The sequence below is a fragment of the Megalobrama amblycephala genome, linkage group LG2 (assembly GCF_018812025.1).
Source record: "Megalobrama amblycephala isolate DHTTF-2021 linkage group LG2, ASM1881202v1, whole genome shotgun sequence".
NCBI lineage: Eukaryota > Metazoa > Chordata > Actinopteri > Cypriniformes > Xenocyprididae > Megalobrama > Megalobrama amblycephala.
Window position 1 is genome coordinate 20,498,254 of NC_063045.1, and position 25,694 is coordinate 20,523,947.

Consider the following 25,694-nt stretch of genomic DNA (forward strand, 5'->3'; position numbering starts at 1 on the left):
GCTGATAAAAACATGTTGGACTATAAATTGCAAGTAGTGCTAAAGATAACTAGTCAAATGCAGTCACTGCAAATCAACAGCATTACCATATTTCTGCACAGTAGTATGAAGTATTATGCAAATTGTACAAATTTCTAAAATGTGCAGTACACAACTAGTGGAATATATCGCAAAAAAAGAAAAAATGACTAATCAAGAATGGGCAGTATTTATGATACATGTATTTCAAATACATATTTCAAATACAAAATAATATTTTGTAATTTGTATTTCATAGGGTTGATGAAAATGGCTTTGTATTTTGTATCAAAATACTTTAGTGTTTTGTATTTTTGTAGTTTTAAAATATTGTAAAATACTTTGTGAGAAGTCTACATGATGACATCATAAAAATGCAACCTCTGATTGGTGCCTACTCAATAATTTGCCCAGACTTGTTGAGTTCAGAACAGATTCGTTTAGTTTTAGTAGTCTATAGGTTAAATGGTTTACCAATTTACATAATGTTCTTGAAAACTATACCGAGCAGCAGCCCCCTATACTTATGATTAACATTCAGTTGATTAATTAGTTATAAACTAGTTGCTATGAACACAGGTGCTGTCAGTTGTCTTCTTATGAATGACTTGTTTGTCATTCAGTCAGTGTTGCTGATGCAAAGTAGGCCCTTCGTTACCAAACACCAAGTAACTAAACTAGGATACAATTATAAGTCATTCGCAAACTGTTAAAAATTAAACTTCTGGTTACTTTAAAACTAACCTTCATCTGGAAGATCACAGGGATATGTGAATATTTTATCTGTTAAATCCACAATATGTAAATTTTCGCCGCTAGAAGTCGCTTATTCAGTCGCTTATCCTTGATTTTGTGGAATCATATAATATGTTTTATTAGACCGATGAGGAAAATATTTGGTGTTTCCATGGTTTCTACAAAATAAAACCGAGGGTAACGCTGGTATGATGTCATTGATAGGTGACGTGTCCTGGTTAAAATTGCATATTACTCTGGATTTAAACATTCTTGGAAACATTTGGGATAATGTAAATACACAAGTCAACAAAATATATAACATTGTTCTAGTGTTTTTTCTATATATTTTAATCCACAAATCCTTTAACTGGTTGCATAGGTCAGATTTATTGATTGACTCAGGCAGAGAAAAGCTCTTGCTATCAAACATTGTTTACTTAATCAACTGAGACAGTGTAATGGTGAAGGGATAGATCAAATAGGCCAATTGATGGAAGGTTTGCGAAGAAATTTCATGCTCCATTGTAAAAGTATTTTTTAGTATTTTTAAAATACAAAAATACAGTAGTTTATTTTGATACATGGTGTGGCTGCTGTATTTTGCAGTTTATTATGATACACTTAAAATTGAGGTATTTGGTATTTTATTTTAAAATACATTTTGATGTATTTTTGCCCAACCCTGTGACTAATGATATTTTTGACAATTTCAGTCATTATTTCATAACATAGTTAGGCTACTTAAAATATTTGGTTATGTTGTATTGAAATATTGTAGGCTATACTGTACACTGGAATTAAAAAATATTTTTAATTCAATACTGCGCAAAATATTTTAACAATTTCGCAGTCCGATCAAATTTGAGAGTATGTGAATACTGCGCATGCGCAGTGAGCGTGTCAACCTTCGACTACATCGCTGCTCCTGGCCGGTAGGCGGCAGAAAAGCGCCTGATATCCTCTTGAAACCACCACAAAGGAATCCGCTCCATTCTGTTATCAAAGTGCTCTAGCCATCTATCATCCTACTGTAGTTTTATTCACAGTAATGCTTCATAACTATGTCTGCGACCTCTAAGGTTGTTTTGGGATTATCGATAGCGCTCACTATCAGCACAGTTGCAGGCGTTCATATCAAGCAGAACTGGGACAGACAGGTAAAAACACTCTTGCCCTACAAGCCAAATCAACACCATGCCTTTATGAGGCACTGTTATTGAAGTATTCATTCTTGTTTACCCTGTTTGTACAGTATGCATGGCATCAAAATAAGTACAGATATGCAAGACAATCGGTTTTTACTGTTTTATCTAATGCAGAAACATAACTTACTATAGTATACATTTTACTATAGTAACAGTAGGTATTTTGGCTGAAATATTCTGTTCAGAGGGAATCGTTTTATTCCAACTCTGGCAGTTGCTGGTTTTACAGTTTATAAATGTGTTATCAAATACTTTTATAGAAACTTAACACAGTTACATCGTACCAGTGTAATGGGAAGCTATTTGTAATTTTACCTTTCATTATTACTTCAAATGCCACATCAGAGTTGTATAAAATATGCAGTTTATATGTTAAATCATCTGTCACCTTCGCAGAGGCTGCGCGAGGGAGTACTGCGGGATCTGGAGCGCGTGGAGCGGAAGCGCGAGAACCTGCGCGTCCTCGAGGAACAGATCCAGCTGACAAGAGAGCTCGTGGCCGAGCGAGAACGACGAGAGGCTGACACGGCGGGGACACACAGCTCATAAGTCCGACTAGATACACTGATACAACAAATCATTATTATTTACAATTAATTTACAGTTGGACAACTATTACTCGTGTTTTTCTCGCGAAATACCTCGGTTTCTACAGTTTCTACAATAGTAAATTGTGGTAACTAATCGTCACTGTCACTAAAAAACCCAAAACGAACATTTGATAAATAATAATAATAATAATAAATGTTATTGTTTTCGTTGTTTCTGGCCCATGTAATAAGGTTGTTATGATACCACCATTTTAGATACCACTGAAATTTCACAATGATCAGTTTCTATACCACCACAACTACTAGCATAGCTAATAAGAAGTTCAAACATTATTAAAGACAGTTACACAAAATAGGAACAATTAAACAAAATAATGCAATAGAACAAAGATACAAATGAAATGTCAAGCCCTTTATCTAATCACTTCCTCTTATCTATTAGGTGGAAGAATGGACAGTGGGGACCAGAGGGGTCTCACGGCACAGGACGAGGAGACCATGTGCACGTCAGCGTCTGAGGGCCTGGAGGAAGGCGAGGTGGAGGGAGAAACTCTCCTCATTGTGGAATCGGAGGACCAGGCGTCTGTGGATCTGTCTCACGACCAGAGCGGAGACTCTCTGAACAGCGACGTCGGTGAGGACGGAGAGGGAAGCTGGAATGAGGACATGTCGTTCTACTGCGACAAGTGCCACAAATGGATCCCGGCCGGTGAGAAGACCATTAACAAGGGACGACATGTCTGATACACCCATATGTGACCAGTTTAAGATGTGATGTCCAACTTGTGCTGCCTTTGTTGACTCAATAAAGAATTGTCTGAAAAAAGTGTGCTTGGTCTCAGAGCTGTCTTTCCTTTATTTTTCTCCTTGTATGGTTTAGCCCAGCTACGTGGAGAGCAGCCCAGCTACCTGAAAGGAGACAATTTCTTCAAGTTCACCTGCTCGGACTGTGCGGAAGACGGAAAGGAGAGTTTTGAGAGGATGAGGCTGACATGGCAGCAGGTAAAAACTTGGAACAAATTAAAATAAACAAAACCGTATTTAGTTAGCTAGGCAAAAGTATCTGAAAGCACATTTCAGCATTTGTCCTCGAAAAAATCTTTACAACAAAATAGCATTACAACAATGAAAAAACTCCAATAAAAACTTTTATCAAGTGATTTGATTGTGTATTCTAGTAAAAAAGGTCTCTGAATTGTTTGATTTTATGTTTATAGGTGGTTATGTTGGCCATGTATAACCTGTCTTTAGAGGGCACCGGACGACAAGGTTACTTCAGATGGAAGGAAGATATTTGTGCATTTATTAGTCGGCATTGGACCTTCCTACTTGGTTCCAGGTGAGACTGAGTATCAAAACTACCTTATACTTTGTTTTAGAATCTCTAACCTGATTTTGAAAAGAAAGTTTGTTTACATTTTATGATTATACATGCTCAGAAAGAAGACGTCCACATGGTGGAGCACCGTGGCAGGGTGTCTGTCTGTTGGCAGCCCGACGTTTTTCCGTTCCGGTGCACAAGAATTCGGAGAACCCGGCTGGTGGAAGCTAGTCCAGAACCGCCCACCTACTCTACGGCCTGAGGGGGAGAAAAGCTCTGCGGCCTCAATTAAGGCTAAAGGTAGTAGTAGTTTACACCAGAATGACCATCCCTTGATTCAGCATAATTTAAATAATGGTTAACTGATTAAGGTTTTTAAAAATTCATGTTACGACGTAAAAATTCAAGTCGCGATGTAACGGAAGTAGCGACAGATAAATTTTTACTGTATTGTATGTACATCCAGGTTTTATTGGAAAGAAAAAATACAGGTTGAGACTTGGTTCTGTCCATCGGTTGTTGATTGGAAGGAGGCAGATCTGAATGCAAGCTTACAGTTGATTGTTAAAAAGGGGGTGGAGTTTATGTGGCCAAAATGATTGGTCCAGCACATATCACCAGACAGAAGTTTTTCGTTTTACCGAAACATCAGGTTACGACATTTTGATTAAAAATTACAAGGTAAAAGAAAAATGTAATATAGGGTGAATTTCCATTTCATGCTGATTTTAAATGTAGGGATGCACAATATGAGTACTATATTGGTTTTCATACTTAGTTAATATTAAAAAAAAACAATTAATTTATTAACCTGAACTGAAATTGAATGAGAAAATCTAAAAATACATATCTTTTCATTTTCAAATCATGTTTTTCATTTATTTAGATAAAATTGAATTTTAGTATAACTGCAATAACATGAAAATATTTATCGGCTTATTGGTATCGGAAATTTTAAAGGAACACTTCACTTTTTTTGAAAATAGGCTAATTTTCCAACTTCCCTAAAATTAAACAGTTGAGTTTTACCGTTTTCGAATCCATTCAGCCGATCTCCGGGTCTGGCGGTACCACTTTTAGCATAGCTTAGCATAGTTCATTGAATCTGATGAGACCGTTAGCATCTCGCTCAAAAATGAAAAGAGTTTCAATATTTTTCCTATTTAAAACTTGACTCTTCTGTAGTTACATTGTGTACTAAGACTGACTGAAAATGAAAAGTTGCGATTTTCTAGGTATGTATATGTATACGATATATCTAGGTATACGATTTTCTGTGATTTCCCGATATGGCTAGGAACTCATTCTGGCATAATAATCAAGGAACTTTGCTGCCATACCATGGGTGCATCAGGTGCAATGATATTACGAAATATTGAAACTCTTTGGTCATTTTTGAGCGAGATGCTAACGGTCTAATCAGATTCAATGAACTATGCTAAGCTATGCTAAAAGTGGTACCGCCAGACCCGGAGGTTGGCTGAATGGATTCGAAAACGGTAAAACTCAACTGTTTAATTTTAGGGGAGTTGGAAAATTAGCCTATTTTCAAAAAAAGTGTTCCTTTAATGTCTGTGCATTGCAAGTTAAAATGTGATTTTGTAATGCAGTATTTTTCCTTCATTTTAAATGTAACATTTTGGGGTCTGCATGTTGTTATTCCAGCTGTGTCGAAGCCGTCTCTCGACCCCATAATCACCGTGGAGGGTTTGAGGAAGCGTGGCAGTCGGAATCCAGTGGAAAGCGCCATGCAATTGAAAGAAAAGCGTTCCCGAACACAGGAGGCAAAAGAGATCCGGCGTGCACAGAAGGAGGCGGCCGGGTTTCTTGACCGCAGTGCCTCGTCCACTCCTGTAAAACTGGGCAGCCGTGCACGACGGTCTGAGCCGTATCTGGAGAAGGGTGAAGTCATTGACTTTTCCTCTCTTAGCTCATCAGACAGAACCCCACTCACCTCACCCTCCCCCTCACCTTCGCCTGACTTCTCTGCCCCTGGAACGCCCGCCTCACACTCTGCTACGCCCAGTCTGCTGTCAGAGGCCGATCTCATTCCAGATGTCATGCCCCCTCAAGCTCTGTTCCACGGTAAGATGTTGCACTTGCTTAGTGACCAAACACCTGTTTATAGTTACTTTTCTAAACAATCAGACTTAGTTTCCACTTGATTGATAGTAAGATAGGCAAAAAGATGCCATAAGCCGTGTTTCCACTGCAGGAACTTCCCCAGGAACTAGGGACTTTGGGGTGGCACTCTGTGTCTCGACCGCAGGGACCAGGGTCTAAATTAAGTTCCGGGTATAAATTTTCCCCTCAGAAAGTCCTGCATGTGAGGTAGTGCTTTTTTATAATTCAGGAACTTTCGGGGGTGGGACTTGGGCACTGAACATGCTGAATGGTTGACGCAGCATTTTGATTGGTTGACTCCATGCAGCGTTTTATTTCAACCACCACTTTAAAAGTCTATTGCGGTTTGTGCAGTAGGAGTTGTTTGCTATTCGAATCAACAATGGAGTTTAAAAATTACGACCAATGGACTGACGACGAGGTTCAGGCTTTATTAAGCTTGTATGCGGCGGATGAAATCCAGCATGAACTGTAAAGTTGTGCACAGTCCTCCTATGTCATCGGACTAAAATGCCTAATCTTCACGGTAGTTTAGACTGTGATGAAAACACAGACCGCAACAGGTCTGGGGGAAAAAGTTCCCGGGGGAAAAAAGTTCCTGGGACAAATAGTTCCGTGTAATTTCGTGGAAACTCGGCTATAGAGTTACCTTTAAGAGATCCACTCACAACACTCTTGCAATCACATGGCAACATCCTATTGATGACCACACCGAGCACCCCAGAACTTGTAACCACTCTTAGGTCCCTAGCAATTCCTTAGTGCCCAACCAGAACACCTTTGCAACACCCTAGTCCTAGCAACCACTCCTTGTAGTTTATATTTTTGATATTATTGATATTTTAAATGTATGTTTGCCAAAAAAAAAAAAAAAGACAGTCACAGCACTTCATCTCTAATCATTGTATTACTTTCCATCAGACGATGAAGAATTGGATGCCGAGGGTGTTATCGACCCCGGGATGGAGTATATTCCCCCTCCCAGCATGCCTTTGGCCACTGGCACCATCATGGTCAGGAAAAAGCTACGTCCGGCCGAGCTGATCAAACAAGAACTGGAGAGTGAAGACGAGGAGCGGGGCAGAGATGGCGAGGAAGACGAGGGCCAGGACGAAGGCTTGTTGCCAGCGGGACGGGGGCGCGGTATAGAGCGGAGGAAGGTTCTCCAGGATAAGGGTGAGGGCTGCGTGTCTCTGCCCGCCCCTCGTTACACGTTCATCAGCCTTTACGAGGAGCGCATGCTGCTCCACAGACTGGAGGCCTGTCCGCAAGCGCTGGCCGTCACGCCGCAGGCCAAAAGGCTGCATCGCAAGCTACTCGTGCGGCAGGCAAAAAGAGAGCGAGGGCTTCCCCTGCTAGATGTGGATCAGGCCGTGAGTGCTACACTCAGCCTGGTGGGGGGGGTGTATGGGGCGCAAGGGGGCTTGGCCAGCCTCAGGACGAGCAGAGAGGAGAAATACAGAACCACCAGCCAGGACCTTCGAATACTCGATCGCTTTCAAGTAAGCCATAAGAAAATGTGTACAGTACGTAATGTATGTTCTACTGAGAATCTCGTATAAATGTCTTGTGTTTTGTTCCTCAGTCAACAGTGTCCATAAGGAAAGGGTTCTATCAGCCCACAGTGTCCTTCTGGCACAGGCTGATGGGTTCTGATGCCTGCATGGATCAGACCATCAAGAGTCCCTACACATCCAGAGTGCTCAAGCCATACATCAGGTACAACCAGATTTTTTTTGCTCTTTTAAAAGAGATAAAAGGGGGAAAAAAAGTGGCAAGTCTGTCTTGAAATGAAGCAAATTTTGTATACCTCAGGATCATGAAATGGTCTAGCATAAAGATCCATAGTTTTTAGTACAGTAACAACATCGGTACCAAGTTGGTACTGAAATTTTAAAAATGTGACACTTTGAGAGCTGTTGAACGGATTCGTAAACACCTCTTGAAAGAGTTTTGCAAGCGGAAGCATGAGCGGGAGTGTTTGAAAGTATCAGTGGACCGGTCTGCTGATAGACGCCTGCTTTCAAAAGCTCCCGTGTGTATCTGTGTAAGCACTCAGTGAAGAGTGTCAAAGATGTCTATTTACAGCATGTTTTTGAAGCGGTGATCATTGAAGCCAAACACAGACATATCTGATGAGTGCGTGAACACAATGGCCAATCAGAGGCGTTTACAAATCTGCTCAACAGCGCTCAAAGCGGCACAATTTTTAAATTTTAGTACTGATTTCGGTACTTTTGACAACACTATTACAGATACATCCCTAGTTGATGTGCTTTAAAGTTCAGTCCACCCAAAGAATTTATGAAAATTAAGCTGCAAAACCAACTAGTTCAAAAAGAGTCACGGTTACGAGCTGTGAGGACATTAGCATATGACTGACCAAGTGACCATGTTTACAGAATCCTGCCTGGTAGCTTTGTGTATGTTTCTCATAATGTGTATTACTGTGCGTAGGCGAGACTACGAGAGCCGGCCACTGAAGATGCGTTTACTCTCAGAGATCCGTGCTTACCATCACAGGAAGGACCTGACTTGGGTTGCTGAACCCGACGCACCTATAGACTACTGCTACGTACGGCCCAATCACATCCCTTCTGTCAACTCCATGTGTCAGGACATCTTCTGGCCCGGTAATCATCATTTCTTCTTGTCAGATGCAGATTTTGGATAAAACTAGTTCCTGAAGGAATAAAAATGGGGTGTTTTGCCCATCAGGTATCGACCTATCAGAGTGCCTCCAGTACCCAGACTTCAGCGTAGTGGTGCTTTACAAGAAAATTGTGATCGGTTTTGGCTTCATGGTGCCAGATGTGAAGTACAACGAGGCCTACATCTCCTTCCTGCTGGTGCATCCGGAATGGAGGCGAGCTGGTATCGCCACATTCATGATTTACCATCTCATTCAGGTGAGTCGCAAATAACCACATGGAGTTTACAAGCTTCAGTTGATAGGGCTACACGGTAATTGAAATAAAACTGAAATCATGATATAGTGTAGTGTTGTCAAAAGTACTGACTTTGGTACCAAGTCAGTACTGAAATTTAAAAAAGTTTGAGTGCTGGGGCATATTCTTCATACGTCGCTAACTCACTTAGCTGGATTTGACTGATGGCGATTTGGCATGATCTTGGATTGTTCGGTTCTTCGACGCTCATCCTGGACTCATAGCAACAGGTCCGTAAGCTCAAACCTGCTCGGGAGCAGGTTTATTTCATGTCAACAGGATTAGATTGCATCTTTTTAAGCAGAGGTGATGCTTAAAGTCTGTCCCAGCCACTGCTACTTTCCCACAAGAGTACCCCAATGTAAACCAGGGACAATAATAATGATTTAAAAATAAATTTGCAAATAATACTATAATGCCGTGTAGTGGCATAATATAGACACCGACAGTTTTACTCTTTGAGAGATTCATTCGTGAGGGAATAATTACATAATAATTTTTATTGGAGTCTTACACACATGATGTACAGATGTCTATGCCGTACATGCATTTGTGAATTTGAACCGCGACAGATATTATGGGAGTGGCTTGATGAAGCGCAGGAGATGCAGATAACTTGATCTTGACCCTTAAGAAACTTTAATTAATGCTGTCAAATATGCTTCAAAGGTAAATTAGTTGCTAATTACAACATTGAAATAAAAAATTGCCTGTACAAATACTAGAAACTGTGAATATAGCCTAAATAATTGGGTAATCATGTAAAAAAAAAAAAATAGTGCACATTTCATTTATCTATTATAACATTTATGTCGTTCTTCTGTCATTTATTCGCTTGGCTGTTTCTTTATAAATGTCTAGAAATTCGTCAAGTTTTTCGTCAGGTGTCTTTTCTCATTCTTTGATGTCATTACGTTTCCATCTTGACTCCAGCCAATCGCTGCATTGCTGATCGTGGTTTCGTGTATCGATACAACTGCCCTTTTCATAGCACACGAGAACACGCCGTTATCTCAGACAACTTAATCCAGATATTTTAATCCAATTTGCAAATTCGTTTTAAGAACCAAATTAGCCAGAGTTCAGTTATCACGATAAGAAGATCTGGCATCTGTCAAATCATCTCAGATGTATTAAGCGAGGTACGAAGAATATGCCCCAGTTGAGCGGATTCATAAACACCTCTAATTGGCCACACGCTCATCAGATATGTATATGATTGGCTACAATGATCAACGCACAGGAGTGTTTGAAAGCACATGGAAGTATTTGAATATGAAAGTGTTTTGAGAGCGAAAGTGGGAGCATTTGAAAGTATCAGCGGTCGAAATGCTCCCGTGTGTATCTGTAAGCGCTCGGTGAAGAGCATTATTGATGTTTATTTATAACATGTTTCTGAAGCATTGATTATTGTAGCCAATCTCAGATATATCTGATGAGCGCGTGAACACAATGACCAATGAGATGTGTTTATGAATTTGCTCAACATCATCGGTACTGACGTCGGTACTTTTGACAACACTAGTTTAGGCTGTGATTTAATTGAATAAATACATGCACTGCATGTTTCAGAGTGAAGCACGGCAGTGTGTTCATTTACATGCAAGTATCTCATAATTTTTAGCGCATTTTTTTCTCCAAATGCAGCACTAGTTGATACAGGAATCTCTTGTCTGTCTCGTCTCTGTAGACATGTATGGGAAAGGATGTGACCCTACATGTGTCGGCGAGCAACCCTGCCATGCTGCTGTACCAGAAGTTTGGCTTCAAGACAGAGGAGTACATCCTGGACTTTTATGATAAATACTACCCGGTGGACAGCAAAGAGTGCAGACACGCATTCTTCCTGCGCTTGCGCCGCTGAGGATGTCACATGCTGCACAGCACAAACCGGAAATAGTCTGAAATGTCAGTCAGGGAGAGTTTTTTGTGTTTTCACAGTCATATTTGTTGTGTTATGTCCCATTTGAGGCTTATTATGACATGCTTTTTCATTTTATATTTGGTTCGATGTTTAAACCGAAGCGAAGGATATATTGTTTCTCTGTATACACAGTGACATTTCTTGTTCGTAGTTTAAAAAAGTAATGTTTATTTTTAACACTCAAGTTTTTGTATGCACACACATTATAAAAATGTGGCCACCTGTTAATTAAATATTTAAATGTTCAATATTGTGTCGGTTTTTATTTTGCTTTTAGTAATTAGGTGATCATTTTAAAAGTTCTACACATTAAGAAATAAATCGCCTTTTTGTGAAGATTCATCTGAATGGTGAGATGAAGACTACTCATAGTTTTCTATTGAGCATGTAGTAAGAGTACAGTAAGCGTGTTTAAATTATACAGTATATGGTGTGGGTCGGAGAAAATCCTCATGCTCATTGGCTGCCACCTCTGTAGATACACTAATAGTGTAGTTTGGTGATGCGAACATTAGACAACAGAACACAATTAACATCTTGCTTCATCAACGGAATCAATGAGAGAATCATTGTCTCATGAGAAGGTATCCAGTCCAGACATGCTCCTGGCCTTGGTGTGGCGCTGTAGCAGACCCTGTCCCATGTGAGCCGCCATCAGAGAAACCACGGAGCTGCTCCCGGCGGCCACGGCAATATCATACGGTGTCTGGCCCCGATCATTCTGCTTTCTGATACTTGCGTTACACCTATACAAGACCAAGTTATATTTTAAAACAAGCCTTTGTAACTTCAACACCATTCCTGTTTGTGAATCTCACCCCAGGAGTATCTCAACGCTCTTCAGACCTTCATTTCCCAGAGCTGCAGCCTCATGCAGGGCCGTGTTATTCAACCTGCGACAAACACAGATGATAAAAATATTAATTTAGCTCATATTATTACTTGACATATCAAAAGGAGCTTGAAGCTTGTTTTTGAACTCACGGTCCAGATGATTGGTTAACGTCGGCTTCTCTCTGCACCAGCACAGGTATGACATCATGATGCCCATTTAGCACTGCAGCAACCAGAGCAGGACGCCCATCACTTCCCAAACATGCTGGATCAGCACCCTGCAGATGCACCCTCAATTATAACACACCTTTTCCAAATGTATACAGCTACCCCCTAGCTATAGGGAGATCCCTATGGATCTGTTGTATAGCTGGACTTTTATAACTTGACTAATTCTGACTATGTTTTCAAAGAATTGTTAGATATAAGCTTGTAATTGCAGGGGGGAAAGTTAGAATTCTGAGATATAGACTCGTTTACAAATTTTGGTAATTGTGACTTTTTTTCTCGCAATTGCAAGTTTATTTTGAAATTCCTGATTCTGTGGATTCCTATTGAAATGACTGGATTTGTGACCTCATCTTTAGTCATCTGAAGCTATGAACTTTGCTGTTTTTTGGAGTGCGGTTCTTTAGCCTCACCTCATCCAATAGCTGCTGCACCATTGAGATCCGGCCCCGGCCCTCAGGCCCCACCTCCTTTAGGAGAAGACTGTCTTTAGACTCCTGAGAAAGACATTAACCATCCTGATGAAATCTTTCTTTGTCTTATAAATAAAAAGGATTATATGTCAGTGTATGTGTGTGTGATACTCACTGGCTGCTTTTCTGTAGAGTCTGATGTCCAGATCTTTTTCTGCTTCTTTCTGTTGGCTGAGGATGCTGCGGTGTTAATGTTACTCTCTGTAAAATAGAGGAATACAGGAAAATAATTATAATCAGAACTTTGTACATTTTCTGTTAATAAATACATAAATTCATCAAAAAAAGTAGTAAGAGAAACAAATGCATGGTTAATATTCATTAAAATATATATTATGAATAAAATATGTTATTTTCATTTTGTTTTTGCTCACAAAAAGTATTCTCGTCACTTCAAAAAATTAAGGTTGAACCACTGCAGTCACGTCAACTGTTTTAATGATGTCTTTAGTACCTTTCTGGACCTTGAAAGTGGTGATTATATTGCTGTCTATGGACGAGTCACATACCTCTCAGATTTCATCAAAAATATCTTTGTGTTCTGCTGATGAACGAAGGTCTTACAGGTGTGGAACGGCATGAGGGTGAGAAATTAATGACAAATGTCATTTTTGGGAGAACTAACCCTTTAATTTTTTCTTACTATTGTAAATTATTCTATTGTTAAGTTTTAATAATAATAATATTTTTAATATTACTCTTGCATGATTAAGTTGTGAAATAAATGGGGCCAGTCAAAGGCCTCATCATGAAAATGGCTTAATAAACATACTAAATAATACAATGCCTTAGGGCACACGACGATGTACTAAAAAATGGAAAAGTTTTTCCTTTGCGTTTTTCACCTACAGACGACAACGTTGTCAAAACGATCTCCCGTTTACACGTATCATCGAAAGCGTCTAAAAACACTGTATTATTCATGCCAGGCCAGTAGTTGGCGATGTCACTTTGTAAAGAAATACTTTGCACCTATAGACTGAACGTGTAATACGCATGCGCATGAAGTCACCGTTTTCACAAATTCACGTTTTTGTAGTTTCCATGGAGATGATAAAAGTATCGTTTTCAAAAACTTTGAAACCCGTTTTCATTTTCAGGCCCCCAAAACACCATTGTCGTGTAAATGAATGGCCAAAACGCATAAAAAAAAAAAAGTTTCCTGTTTTTGGTTGAAAATGGTCTTGTGTAAACAGCCCCTTAATGACATTTGTTTAAAGTTTAGTAGGCAATCGAAAATATCATTAGTTCAGTATAACAGCAGTAGAAGTAAATGGAAAGGCCCGATCATGACAGAAACAAAATGTGTTTGTACCCGGGCTGGCTGAATTCCTGCCTTCTGTCACAGCACTGAGGTTCTGACTCTCTGATGCCCCAGATCGGCTCTGCTGTCCTGCAGATGACGACTGGGAAAAAACAACATGTATGATCACACACGCTGAAAAACATGCAATACCCAAGAGACACTTCAGACTCAATATAAAAGCCCTCAGGAGTGTTTCTTACCCTGGATCCCTCCGGTGAGGCAGAGATGAAATTGATGCGCAGACTGACTTCATAGCTGTCCTCCTGAATAACAGCAGAGATCATCTAGAGAGCAGATTGACAAAATCGCAACATGTTCAGGATACGCAAATACCCACTAATAATAATAACTAAGGAATAAAACAAAAGGAATAAAACAAAAAAACAATAAAAAGTATATAAAATTAATAATAATAGTGGTATAATTAAATAAATGTAAAAAAAATTTCAATGTATAATTTTTGTTGGTCCTACTCTGCCCAGCCGAGGTTCTCCAATCAGAGCTCTGAACTCATTATTATTCTGAGTGTAACTGCGCAGATGAGCGCAGATGTGATCCAGCTGCTTCCTCCAGAACCCTGAATTATACATACAATAAAAACAAATATAAAAGTCAGGCATATTTAGTTGTTTAAAAAAAAAAAAAAAAAAAAATCATATCATATTGTACAGTAGCCTACCTCGACCTGGACTAATGGCAGTGAGGAGGGGCTTCCTGTCACTCATCTGTTCCTGTCTGCTAATCTCCATTTCCCTCTGCTGGCTCCGTTTTTTCAGCTCAATGCTGGATGGGAAAAACAGACCCACTGTCTGTGTCTGTGCATCTGCACACATGCGCAAACCCGCAGCTGGAGGCACGGTTGTAGATTCTGGTGCAGGAACGGCTTGCCAAGTGGCTGAGGACTGTATGAGAAAGAGCGGGAGAGAGGAAGATATAATACTGTATGTTTTATGAGCACCAAACAAGCCGTGTGCTGTACCTGATCAGCTTCCAGTGCGTCCTGTCCTTGGATTACTTGTGAGGGCGTCCTGGGTGGGCCGTCCAGGAAGACACCACAGCTACCACAGTAATTAGCATATGGGTGGCTGCTAGCTCCACACTGAGAACACGTCACAGTGCTGACTTTGTGGCCGGGCTGCAAGTATAAACACAAAACCACACAGCATTTAGTTTATATAATACAAACTTTGTTAAATATACACAATGATATTTTTATTAAAGGTGCCATCGAATGGAAAATTGAATTTATCTTGGCATAGTTGAATAACAAGAGTTCAGTACATGGAAAAGACATACAGTGAGTCTCAAACTCCATTGTTTCCTCCTTCTTGTGTAAATCTCATTTGTTTAAAAGACCTCCGAAGAACAGGCGAATCTCAACATAACACTGTCGGGATCATTAATATGTACGCTCCCAATATTTGCATATGCCAGCTCATGTTCAAGGCTTTAGACAAGCCAGTATTAACGTCTGGATCGGTGCACAGCTGAATCAACAGACTAGGTAAGCAAGCAAAGACAATAGCGAAAAATGGCAGATGGAGCAATAATAACTGACATGATCCATGATATCATGTTATCTTTAGTGATATTTGTAAATTGTCTTTCTAAATGTTTCGTTAGCATGTTGCTAATGTACTGTTGAATGTGGTTAAAGTTACCATCGTTTATTATTGTATTCATGGAGACAAGAGCCGTCACTATTTTCATTATTAAACACTTGCAGTCTGTATAATTCATAAACAACTTCATTCTTTATAAATCTCTTCAACAGTGTGTAATGTTAGCATTAGCCACGGAGCACTATCAAACTCATTCAGAATCAAATGTAAACATCCAAATAAATACTATACTCACATGATCTGATGTATGCATGCAGCATGCATGACGAACACTTTGTAAAGATCCATTTTGAGGGTTATATTAGCTGTGTGAACTTTGTTTATGCTGTTTAAGGCAAGCGCGAGCGTGAGGAATTAAAGGGGAAGCAGCCTGAATCTGTGCATATTTAATGATGCCCCAAAATAGGCAGTTAAAATAATTAATAAAAAAAAATCTATAGGGTATTTTGAGACACCTTAGACTTATATTACATCTTGTAAAAAAACGTTTGATGGCACCTTTAAAAAATCTACATATTATAATGTACACCGAATATAGTCTGGTAAAAAAGTTCTGTGAGAAAAAAAGGACATAAAGAACCCATGAAACCGCTTCATGACGCAGTTCCCTGCTGAAAAATCCAGCTAAAACCAGCCTAAGCTGGTTGGCTGGTTTTAGCTGGTTTAAACTGGAAGTAGCTGGTTTAAGCTGGCCTCCCAGTCTCCTAACTAACCAAAAACCCCTCTAAAATCAGCTATGACCAGGCCGGGAGACCAGCTAAAACCAGCCTGACCAGCTTAGATTAGATTTTTCAGCATGGTTACTTTCCAATTTTGATGTATTTCCTATTTATGTATTTCCGATTCATTTAGATTAGCGAGTTGTAGTCTAAATTCGTAATAGCATACCAGCATATGGTGCATTTGAGTCCTTCTGGGAAGTTTTGCACAGCTAAAAATAACACCGGAAGCCTTGCACACTGAATTTACAAATGGCTGTAAAAATGTGTCTTCAACAGTTCAAGTTTGTCACCTTTGCCCCACACCAGTCGCAGAATCGTGCATCCGAGTGGTTGACTCTATTGCACTTGGAGCAGGAGACCATTTTGCCCTGTGAACTGGGTATAGGTGCAGCTCTCTGTCCACTTAAAACAGGCTGTGGAATGATAAAGCACCATTATAACTATCACAATCCTAGCAATTATTCAGCAGACCTCTAATTGGCTAAGGCATCCTATGCTGATTTCTGGTAGGTGGGGCTCTTACTGTGGTTTGCTGAAGCAGCTGGGATTCACAAGTGACACAATGTGTGATGTGAGAGGGGTTTCCTGTCCCACACGAGCCACAGATTAACTTATCCTAGAATAATAATGATATAATATACTGAATTGATTTAATTACAGTTAATTTACAATTACAGTTAATTGACTCAGGAGTGATCCACTACAGATAGACATTTACCTGTAGTCTCAGACTAGCCTGCGGCTGCAGTTGTTGAGCCAGTGGAGACTCGCACACAACACATGTGGCCGTATTGAGAGGCACCATTGTTTTACAGTGCACACATAGACCCATCTGTGAAAAAGCAGAGCAAATACTCATATTATTGGGAAATGATTACCGATTATCTGAATATCATGATATTGTGTAGTAACAAAGTATGTAGTACCTGTCCTCCTTCAGTAGGGGGGAGTCTTTGACCAGGTATTGGGGGCACTGGTGATCCACAGTGCAGACAGAATTGGGCAAAAGGGTCTGAAGGGCGATGACTCAAGCACTTTGGACATCTTCAGAAAGATATATGATACTTCAGAAATTCTAATATGCTGATTTGCTACTCAAGAAACATTTATTTATTATTATCAATGATGAAAACAGTTGTGCTGCTTAACATTTTTGTGGAAACCGTGATACAATACCATTCAAAAGTTTGGGGCAAGTATGATTTAAATAAAATAAATAAATGAAATAAAATAAAAACAAGAAAGAAAGAAAGGATGCATTAAATTGATCAAAAGTGTCAGTAATGGCATTTATAATGTTACAAAAGATTTCTATTTCAAATAAATGCTGTTTTTTGGAACTTTCTATTCATCAAAGAATCCTGAAAAAAAATGTATCACAGATTTCAACATTGATAATAATATGAACCATTATTAGTAATTGAGCACCAATAATATTTTCAAATAATTGAGCACCAAATCAGCATATTAGAATGATTTCTGAAAGATCGTGTGACACTGAAGACTGGAGAAATGATGCTGAAAATTCAGCTTTGCATCACAGGAATAGTTATTTTAAATTGTAATAATATCTCACAATATTCATTTTCTACTGTATTTTTTATTAAATAAATACAGCCTTGGTGAGCATTCGAGACTTCAAAAAAAAAAAAAAAAATTAAGTGAGGAGTGTAATTTTGAGCATTAAATGATTTAATTGTTAATATATGGATGTAATGTATGTAACTGAGGTCAGCTAATGAAGCTGTGCGAGTAAATCTCACTCCCCTTGCCTCAAGAGGCGCATCCTTGTTAGTGCGCCAACCTCCCATGCCGGAAACACCAGTTTGAATCTGCTTGTAGTGGTGCGAGTAGAACCAGGGGGGTTACATTGGTGCCGTGACCCAGATGGGAGTGAGGTTTAGTGTAGTTAAACTGTGCGTGTAAACCTTACTCCCCTGGCCTCAAGAGGCACACTAGAGGCTGCAGTCTTTAGTGTCCTTGTTAGTGCACTTAGCCCATGCCAGAAACTCCGGTTCGAATCCCGCTCGGAGCAGGGTGAAAGAACCAGAGGGTTTGCAATGGTGCCATGACCCAGATTGGAGTGAGGTTTAGGGGGTGAGTGCAGTAAAACTGTGCATGTAAACCTCACTCCCCTGGCCTCAAGAGGCACACTAGAGGCTGCAGTCTTTAGTGTCCTTGTTAGTGCACTTAGCCCATGCCGGAAACTCTGGTTCGAACCCGCTCGGAGCAGGGTGAAAGAACCAGATGGTTTGCAATGGTGCCATGACCCGGATGGGAGTGAGGCTTAGGGGGTGAGTGTAGTAAAACTGTGTGTGTAAACCTCACTCCCCTGGCCTCAAGAGGCACACTAGAGGCTGCAGTCTTTAGTGTCCTTGTTAGTGCACTTAGCCCATGCCAGAAACTCCGGTTTGAATCCCGCTCGGAGCAGGGTGAAAGAACCAGAGGGTTTGCAATGGTGCCATGACCCAGATTGGAGTGAGGTTTAGGGGGTGAGTGCAGTAAAACTGTGCGTGTAAACCTCACTCCCCTGGCCTCAAGAGGCACACTAGAGGCTGCAGTCTTTAGTGTCCTTGTTAGTGCACTTAGCCCATGCCAGAAACTCCGGTTTGAATCCCGCTCGGAGCAGGGTGAAAGAACCAGAGGGTTTGCAATGGTGCCATGACCCAGATGGGAGTGAGGTTTAGGGGGTGAGTGTAGTAAAACTGTGCATGTAAACCTCACTCCCCTGGCCTCAAGAGGCACACTAGAGGCTGCAGTCTTTAGTGTCCTTGTTAGTGCACTTAGCCCATGCCGGAAACTCTGGTTCGAATCCCGCTCGGAGCAGGGTGAAAGAACCAGAGGGTTTGCAATGGTGCCATGACCCAGATGGGAGTGAGGTTTAGGGGGTGAGTGTAAAGGAGGCCAGCTAGTAAGAGCTGTGCAAGTAAACCTCACTCCCCTGGCCTCAAGAGGCACACTAGAGGCTGCAGTCTTTAGTGTCCTTGTTAGTGCACTTAGCCCATGCCGGAAACTCTGGTTCGAACCCGCTCGGAGCAGGGTGAAAGAACCAGAGGGTTTGCAATGGTGCCATGACCCAGATTGGAGTGAGGTTTAGGGGGTGAGTGCAGTAAAACTGTGCATGTAAACCTCACTCCCCTGGCCTCAAGAGGCACACTAGAGGCTGCAGTCTTTAGTGTCCTTGTTAGTGCACTTAGCCCACGCCGGAAACTCTGGTTCGAATCCCGCTCGGAGCAGGGTGAAAGAACCAGAGGGTTTGCAATGGTGCCATGACCCAGATTGGAGTGAGGTTTAGGGGGTGAGTGTAGTAAAACTGTGCCTGTAAACCTCACTCCCCTGGCCTCAAGAGGCACACTAGAGGCTGCAGTCTTTAGTGTCCTTGTTAGTGCACTTAGCCCACGCCGGAAACTCTGGTTTGAATCCCGCTCGGAGCAGGGTGAAAGAACCAGAGGGTTTGCAATGGTGCCATGACCCAGATGGGAGTGAGGTTTAGGGGGTGAGTGTAGTAAAACTGTGCATGTAAACCTCACTCCCCTGGCCTCAAGAGGCACACTAGAGGCTGCAGTCTTTAGTGTCCTTGTTAGTGCACTTAGCCCACGCCGGAAACTCTGGTTTGAATCCCGCTCGGAGCAGGGTGAAAGAACCAGAGGGTTTGCAATGGTGCCATGACCCGGATGGGAGTGAGGTTTAGGGGGTGAGTGTAAAGGAGGCCAGCTAGTAAGAGCTGTGCAAGTAAACCTCACTCCCCTGGCCTCAAGAGGTGCACTAGAGCAGTGTTTCCCAACCCTGTTCCTGGAGGCACACCAACACTACACATTTTCCAACTCTTCCTGATCAAACACACCTGATTCAGCTCATCAGCTCATTAGTAGAGACTCCAAGACCAGTAATATATGGGCCAGATAAGGGAGACATCCAAAATGTGCACTGTTGGTGTGCCTCCAGGAACAGGGTTGGGAAACACTGCACTAGAGGCTGCAGTCTTTAGTGTCCTGGTTAGTACGCCCGCCTCCCATGCTGGAAACACGGGTTCGAATCTTGTTTGGAGCAGTGCAAGTAGAACTGGAAGGTTTACATATATAATAACAATAAAATAATAATTTTGTGCTCAAAATAACATCTCTCCCTCTTGCTTACCTAAGGAAATCTGTTTCTCTCTGGATCCGTGATATCTGAGTGCTTGTCAAATTTCTTAAGGGACTTTCCACAACATCTGGACTCTGGTTCTGGTGGGATTGGGAATGTTAACGTTAAATAAGAAGTGCTTTGTTTCTGTTTTCTGCTTGAGATGACAGTGATCACCATCATATTGAGGGTTGTTGGAGAGTGTTTTGTGTATGTTGTAAACCTTTACTTGTGTGTTTTCAACTGTCAGCCGTGCAGATGAACCGGGGCCGAGGCGCTGTGAGAGGAATCGAGGGCCTTTCGGAGCTCTGCGAGAGTCACCACTGGGGATATCTGACATAAAAGAATGCAAAAATGGCACAAGAATGTTAAAGGATGTGTAACTGTGTATGAATTCTGAGATTAAATCATGAATCATAAATAATTTTTAAAACTGTCAAGCAATTTTCAGGTCTTACTAAAATCAAAAGAGAAAAATAAAAAATATATTTTGCATAAAGAAAATATAGATGGCTATATGTAAGTGTTTTTTTTGTTTTTTTTTTGCATTGTGACATTATTTTCATGTCAATTCATAAAAATAAAAAATAAAAAATATATATATATAAAAGAAGAATTTTAAATATGTACTATGGTAATATTTGTTGCACTGAACTTATTTTATCCTAATTAATAAAATGTTTACAGTAATGAGAATGGGATTTTTTTATGATTCCGCTTTTATGATTTTGCTTTATAATAATGAAAAATGAAACTGTCATGATGAAAATGTCAGAATCCACATTTTTTTCATGCAAAATCTTTTTATAATTTGATACACACATTTGTGACAAATGCACGCTGACTAGAACCAAATGCTTTACCTAAATATTTAATAGAGGAAACGCCAGCTCCGTTTTCGCTCCCCTTCAAATTCTTTAATGAATCCTGTTCAACATAAAGTAATATTTATAATACATATTCTTAAAAATATGCAATGTTATGATGGAAAAAAACAATCCATTATGGGTTTAAAACTGACATCCTTGCCATTGATCAGTCTGCCATTCTTCAAAGAGTCATCCTCATGGTCCGCAGTCAGATCCTCATCTGAAGCAAGTGGCTCCACTATGAAAACCTTGGTGACGACAGCACTCTGTCTGCCATCTCTGCATTACATTACAAATGATCTTTATTTGGGTTAATTTGAAGTACAATGTTTTGCTGGGTGTTTCCCCAAATGGGCATTTTTGTCTTTTAGAAAATAAACTCTATTTTAACATTCTCACTAGTTGATTTAATTAGTCTATTAACAAAGGACATGCATCAAATGAGAATTTTATTTAATTTTTCTGAATATTTTCACCACATTTTAAATTATGTATTATGTTTAATAGTATTCGGTTACAGAAATTACATTTTAAACATTTTTGGAATAAAAATAAAAAACTCTTTTGTCCGACATGTCTCCCTGTAGTACGGGGCTTTTAAAGGAACACAGCGATGGAAAAAATATATTGCATTCTCTAGCAAAAGTTTTATGTTCCCCTGAAAAAATTTGCATTCACTCGCAAATAACTCAAAGGTTTTGCGGGCGAAAGCAAAGTTTCTTGGGAAAACGCAAACTTTTTGCGAACGAATGCAAAGGTTCTCGGGGGATGTAAAACATATGCGAGAGAATGCAAAAGCATTGACATACAATTTCTTCCAATGCTTTTCCCATCACCATGTCCCTTTAGGGGCTCCATACTATAGGGGCATGAAGATGGTAAAAAGAATGAGGTGGGAGGGCAAAAAAAATATATATATTTCATTGCTTTTGCACATAAAGAGAAACTTTGTGTTCACTTGTAAAACTTTTGTGATGAAAACAATGTGAGGTGGAAGGAAAAATGCCAAGTTTGACAGGGAAACAATACTTTTGCTACAGAACGCAATACTTTTGTAAGGAAACGTAAATGTTTTGCGAGCAAATGCTAAGTTTGTTGGGGGGATGTAATATTTTGAAAGAGGACTCAAATATTTTTGAGTTCCAACACAAAGTTTGTCAGGGGAACGCATTACTTTTCTAGACACAAAGTTTCTCTAGATACCACAATACTTTTGTGAGGTGACGCAAATGTTTTGTGAGGGAATGCAAAGTTTTTCGAGGGAACATAATATTTTGAAAGAGGACTCAAATATTTTTGAGATCCAACGCAAAGTTTGTCAGGGGAACGCAATAATTTTGAAAGAAGACTCAAATATTTTACAAGCAAATGCCAAGTTTCTCAAGGAAAAGCAATAGTTTTACTAGAGAATGCAAAGTTTCTCTAGAGAACGCAATACTTTCGTGAGGTAATGCCAAGGTTTTGCGAGCGAGCGCTAAGTTTGTTGTGGGAACGTATATTTTGAAAGAGGACTCACTCAAATGTTTTTGCGATCGAATGCAAAGTTTGTCAGGGGAAAGCAATACTTTTCTAGATGCAAAGTTTCTCTAGAGAATGTATTACTTTTGTGAGGTAACACAAATGTTTTGCGAGCGAATGCTAAGTTTGTTGGGGAGAACGTAATATTTTGAAAGAGGACTTAAATATTTCTGAGATCCAACGCAAAGTTTGTCAGGGGAAAGCAATACTTTTCTAGATGCAAAGTTTCTCTAGAGCATGTATTACTTTTGTGAGGTAACGCAAATGTTTTGCGAGCGAATGCTAAGTTTGTTGGGGGGAACGTAATATTTTGAAAGAGGACTCAAATATTTTTGAGATCCAACACAAAGTTTGTCAGGGGAACGCAATACTTTTGAAAGAAGACTCAAATATTTTGCAAGCAAATGCCAAGTTTGTCAAGGAAAATCAATACTTTTACAAGAGAATGCAAAGTTTCTCTAGAGAATGTATTACTTTTGTGAGGTAACGCAAATGTTTTGCGAGTGAATGCTAAGTTTGTTGGGGAGAACGTAATATTTTGAAAGAGGACTTAAATATTTCTGAGATCCAACGCAGTTTGTCAGGGGAAAGCAATACTTTTCTAGATGCAAAGTTTCTCTAGAGAATGTATTACATTTGTGAGGTAATGCAAATGTTTTGCAAGCGAATGCTAAGTTTGTTGGGGGGAACGTAATTTTTTGAAAAAGAGGACTCAAATATTTTTGAGATCCAACACAAAGTTTGTCAGGGGAATGCAATACTTTTGAAAGAAGACTCAAATATTTTGCAAGCAAATGCCAAGTTTGTCAAGGAAAAGCAATACTTTTACAAGAGAATGCAAAGTTTCTCTAGAGAATGCAATACTTTCGTGAGGTAATGGCAAGGTTTTGCGAGCGAGCGCAAATTTTGTTGCGGGAATGTATATTTTGAAAGAGGACTCACTCAAATGTTTTTGCGATCGAATGCAAAGTTTGTCAGGGAAAAGCAATACTTTTCTAGATGCAAAGTTTCTCTAGAGAATGTATTACATTTGTGAGGTAATGCAAATGTTTTGCAAGCGAATGCTAAGTTTGTTGGGGGGAACGTAATTTTTTGAAAAAGAGGACTCAAATATTTTTGAGATCCAACACAAAGTTTGTCAGGGGAACGCAATACTTTTGAAAGAAGACTCAAATATTTTGCAAGCAAATGCCAAGTTTGTCAAGGAAAAGCAATACTTTTACAAGAGAATGCAAAGTTTCTCTAGAGAATGTATTACTTTTGTGAGGTAATGCCAAGGTTTTGCGAGCGAGCGCAAAGTTTGTTGCGGGAACGTATATTTTGAAAGAGGACTCACTCAAATGTTTTTTTGCGATTGAATGCAAAGTTTGTCAGGGGAAAGTAATACTTTTCTAGATGCAAAGTTTCTCTAGAGCATATATTACTTTTGTGAGGTAACGCAAATGTTTTGCGAGCAAATGCTAAGTTTGTTGGGGGGAACGTAATATTTTGAAAGAGGACTCAAATATTTTTGAGATCCAACGCAAAGTTTGTCAGGGGAATGCAATACTTTTGAAAGAAGACTCAAATATTTTGCAAGCAAATGCCAAGTTTGTCAATTAAAAGCAATGCTTTTACTAGAAAATGCAAAGTTTCTCTAGAGAACGCAATACTTTCGTGAGGTAATGCCAAAGTTTTGCGAGCGAGCGCAAAGTTTGTTGCGGGAACATATATTTTGAAAGAGGACTCACTCAAATGTTTTTCCGATCGAATGTAAAGTTTGTCAGGGGAAAGCAATACTTTTCTAGATGCAAAGTTTCTCTAGAGAATGTATTACTTTTGTGAGGTAACGCAAATGTTTTGCGAGCGAATGCTAAGTTTGTTGGGGGGAACGCAATACTTTTGAAAGAAGACTCAAATATTTTGCAAGCAAATGCCAAGTTTCTCAAGGAAAAGCAATACTTTTACAAGAGAATACAAAGTTTCTTAAGAGAACGCAATACTTTCGTGAGGTAATGCCAAGGTTTTGTGAGCGAGCGCAAAGTTTTGTTGCGGGAACGTAATATTTTGAAAGAGGATTCATTCAAATGTTTTTGCGATTGAATGCAAAGTTTGTCGGGGAAAGCAATACTTTTCTAGATGCAAAGTTTCTCTAGAGCATATATTACTTTTGCAAAACGAACTTAAAGTTTGTTGGGGGAACGCAATACATTTGCAAGCCAATGCACACGTTTTGCGAAGGAACCCAAAGTTTCCCAGGGTAACGCAACACTTTTGAAAGAGAACTCAAATATTTCTATCACCATGTCCCCATAGGGGCTCTGTAGGGTTTTTTTTGGACAATTAAAAATACATTCAAGACATTAGTTAGGCGTGGTAAAACGTTTTAATATAATGTACAAAATATAACAAAAAGAAATCTGTTAGTTTGAATAAAAATCAGCCCCTGGCCCTGGACATAATAGTACCTGTAGTTGAAGAAACACCCAGCATACCATAAAATGTACCTACGTGGTGACAGCCATGGCTCTCACAGACACTTTTCCCACAGGTAAGCGAATAGGTTCAGTAAACTTCAGAGTGCTGCCACCAGAGCCCAGCCTCTTCATCGCCTCCGGCTTACTGCCGTCCAGTGTGTACAGCACACTCACATCAGGGGATTCTGGGATATATGCAGTATGAATCACATGACATGAAAGATCAACAAGCAAAGAACCAGCTTGTGTTTAAACCGCACTGACTCACCTGATTTGATCTCCACAGGAGTGCAGGAGTCAATCTCATGCTTGGCTTTACCAGGAGGAGGCATGCGAATGGGAATGATTTGAGGTGCTGCCACTGAACCTGCTGTCATGTTTGCACTCTTGAGCCTGCAATATAGAAGAGAAAATACATTTGTGGATATTTTACCACCGATTTGTTTAAATCAGAGCATGCATAAAAAGTGAAGTACATAAGGCTATAGACAATATGAGCTTAAAAACGCTACTATCCTGCCTATTTATGTATTTTAAAGTAGCTCGGACCTTAGCTATATGAAATGAATGTTTCGATAATACTCGCAGTGAAACGCTGTATCCAACGACGCTGTAATGATACGCTCAACGCTGGACGCGCTGTTGATTCAGTACGTATCCCATAGCAACTGAGTAGCCTAGTGCGCATGCGTGATTCCCCGCCCCCTTATGA

The 25,694-nt window shown here is 39.9% G+C and overlaps 4 protein-coding genes across 11 annotated transcripts in view; 2 read left to right on the forward strand and 2 right to left on the reverse strand.

The window, feature by feature from the left end:
* The window catches only part of rrbp1b (ribosome binding protein 1b), a 25,047-nt gene extending 22,678 nt beyond the window's left edge, over positions 1-2,369 (reverse strand). Inside the window, exon 1 of the mRNA XM_048165769.1 lies at positions 2,350-2,369. The gene's annotated coding sequence lies outside the window, so the exon portion shown is untranslated. The remainder of the gene's footprint in view (positions 1-2,349) is intronic.
* LOC125252497 (protein PET117 homolog, mitochondrial) lies at positions 1,693-3,341 on the forward strand. Of its 4 annotated transcripts, none has more exons than XR_007181235.1 (3): positions 1,693-1,913; positions 2,358-2,637; positions 2,955-3,341. XR_007181235.1 is itself a non-coding variant. In XM_048165878.1 (3 exons), the coding sequence occupies exons 1-2, from the start codon at positions 1,818-1,820 to the stop codon at positions 2,508-2,510; spliced, it is 249 nt and encodes an 82-aa protein (XP_048021835.1). In that variant the 5' UTR covers positions 1,693-1,817; the 3' UTR covers positions 2,511-2,528; positions 2,955-3,341. The 4 variants fall into 4 exon arrangements, 3 of the variants coding, with proteins under 3 accessions (XP_048021835.1, XP_048021815.1, XP_048021823.1); XM_048165878.1 differs by having other exon boundaries at positions 2,358-2,528; XM_048165866.1 differs by having other exon boundaries at positions 1,695-1,913; positions 2,358-2,510.
* kat14 (lysine acetyltransferase 14) lies at positions 2,909-11,077 on the forward strand. Its single transcript, XM_048165788.1, has 10 exons — positions 2,909-3,221; positions 3,393-3,514; positions 3,730-3,851; positions 3,952-4,133; positions 5,499-5,918; positions 6,879-7,459; positions 7,543-7,676; positions 8,415-8,590; positions 8,676-8,866; positions 10,596-11,077. The coding sequence occupies exons 1-10, from the start codon at positions 2,909-2,911 to the stop codon at positions 10,767-10,769; spliced, it is 2,415 nt and encodes an 804-aa protein (XP_048021745.1). The 3' UTR covers positions 10,770-11,077.
* A 149-nt stretch (positions 11,078-11,226) lies between these two features.
* On the reverse strand, positions 11,227-25,680 carry dzank1 (double zinc ribbon and ankyrin repeat domains 1). Of its 5 annotated transcripts, none has more exons than XM_048165834.1 (21): positions 25,532-25,680; positions 25,251-25,375; positions 25,017-25,167; positions 21,161-21,287; positions 21,003-21,066; positions 20,369-20,472; positions 20,152-20,240; positions 16,941-17,058; positions 16,733-16,846; positions 16,538-16,630; positions 16,305-16,427; positions 14,650-14,805; positions 14,350-14,572; positions 14,144-14,247; positions 13,871-13,954; positions 13,680-13,770; positions 12,480-12,565; positions 12,305-12,388; positions 11,814-11,941; positions 11,648-11,722; positions 11,227-11,575 (listed from the first exon to the last, which is right to left on the reverse strand). In XM_048165834.1, exons 2-21 carry the CDS (start codon positions 25,357-25,359, stop codon positions 11,404-11,406), a joined length of 2,295 nt encoding a protein of 764 aa, XP_048021791.1. In that variant the 5' UTR covers positions 25,360-25,375; positions 25,532-25,680; the 3' UTR covers positions 11,227-11,403. The 5 variants fall into 5 exon arrangements, with proteins under 5 accessions (XP_048021791.1, XP_048021780.1, XP_048021758.1 ...); XM_048165823.1 differs by having other exon boundaries at positions 20,152-20,243; XM_048165801.1 differs by having other exon boundaries at positions 20,363-20,472.
* Positions 25,681-25,694: the final 14 nt, after the last annotated feature.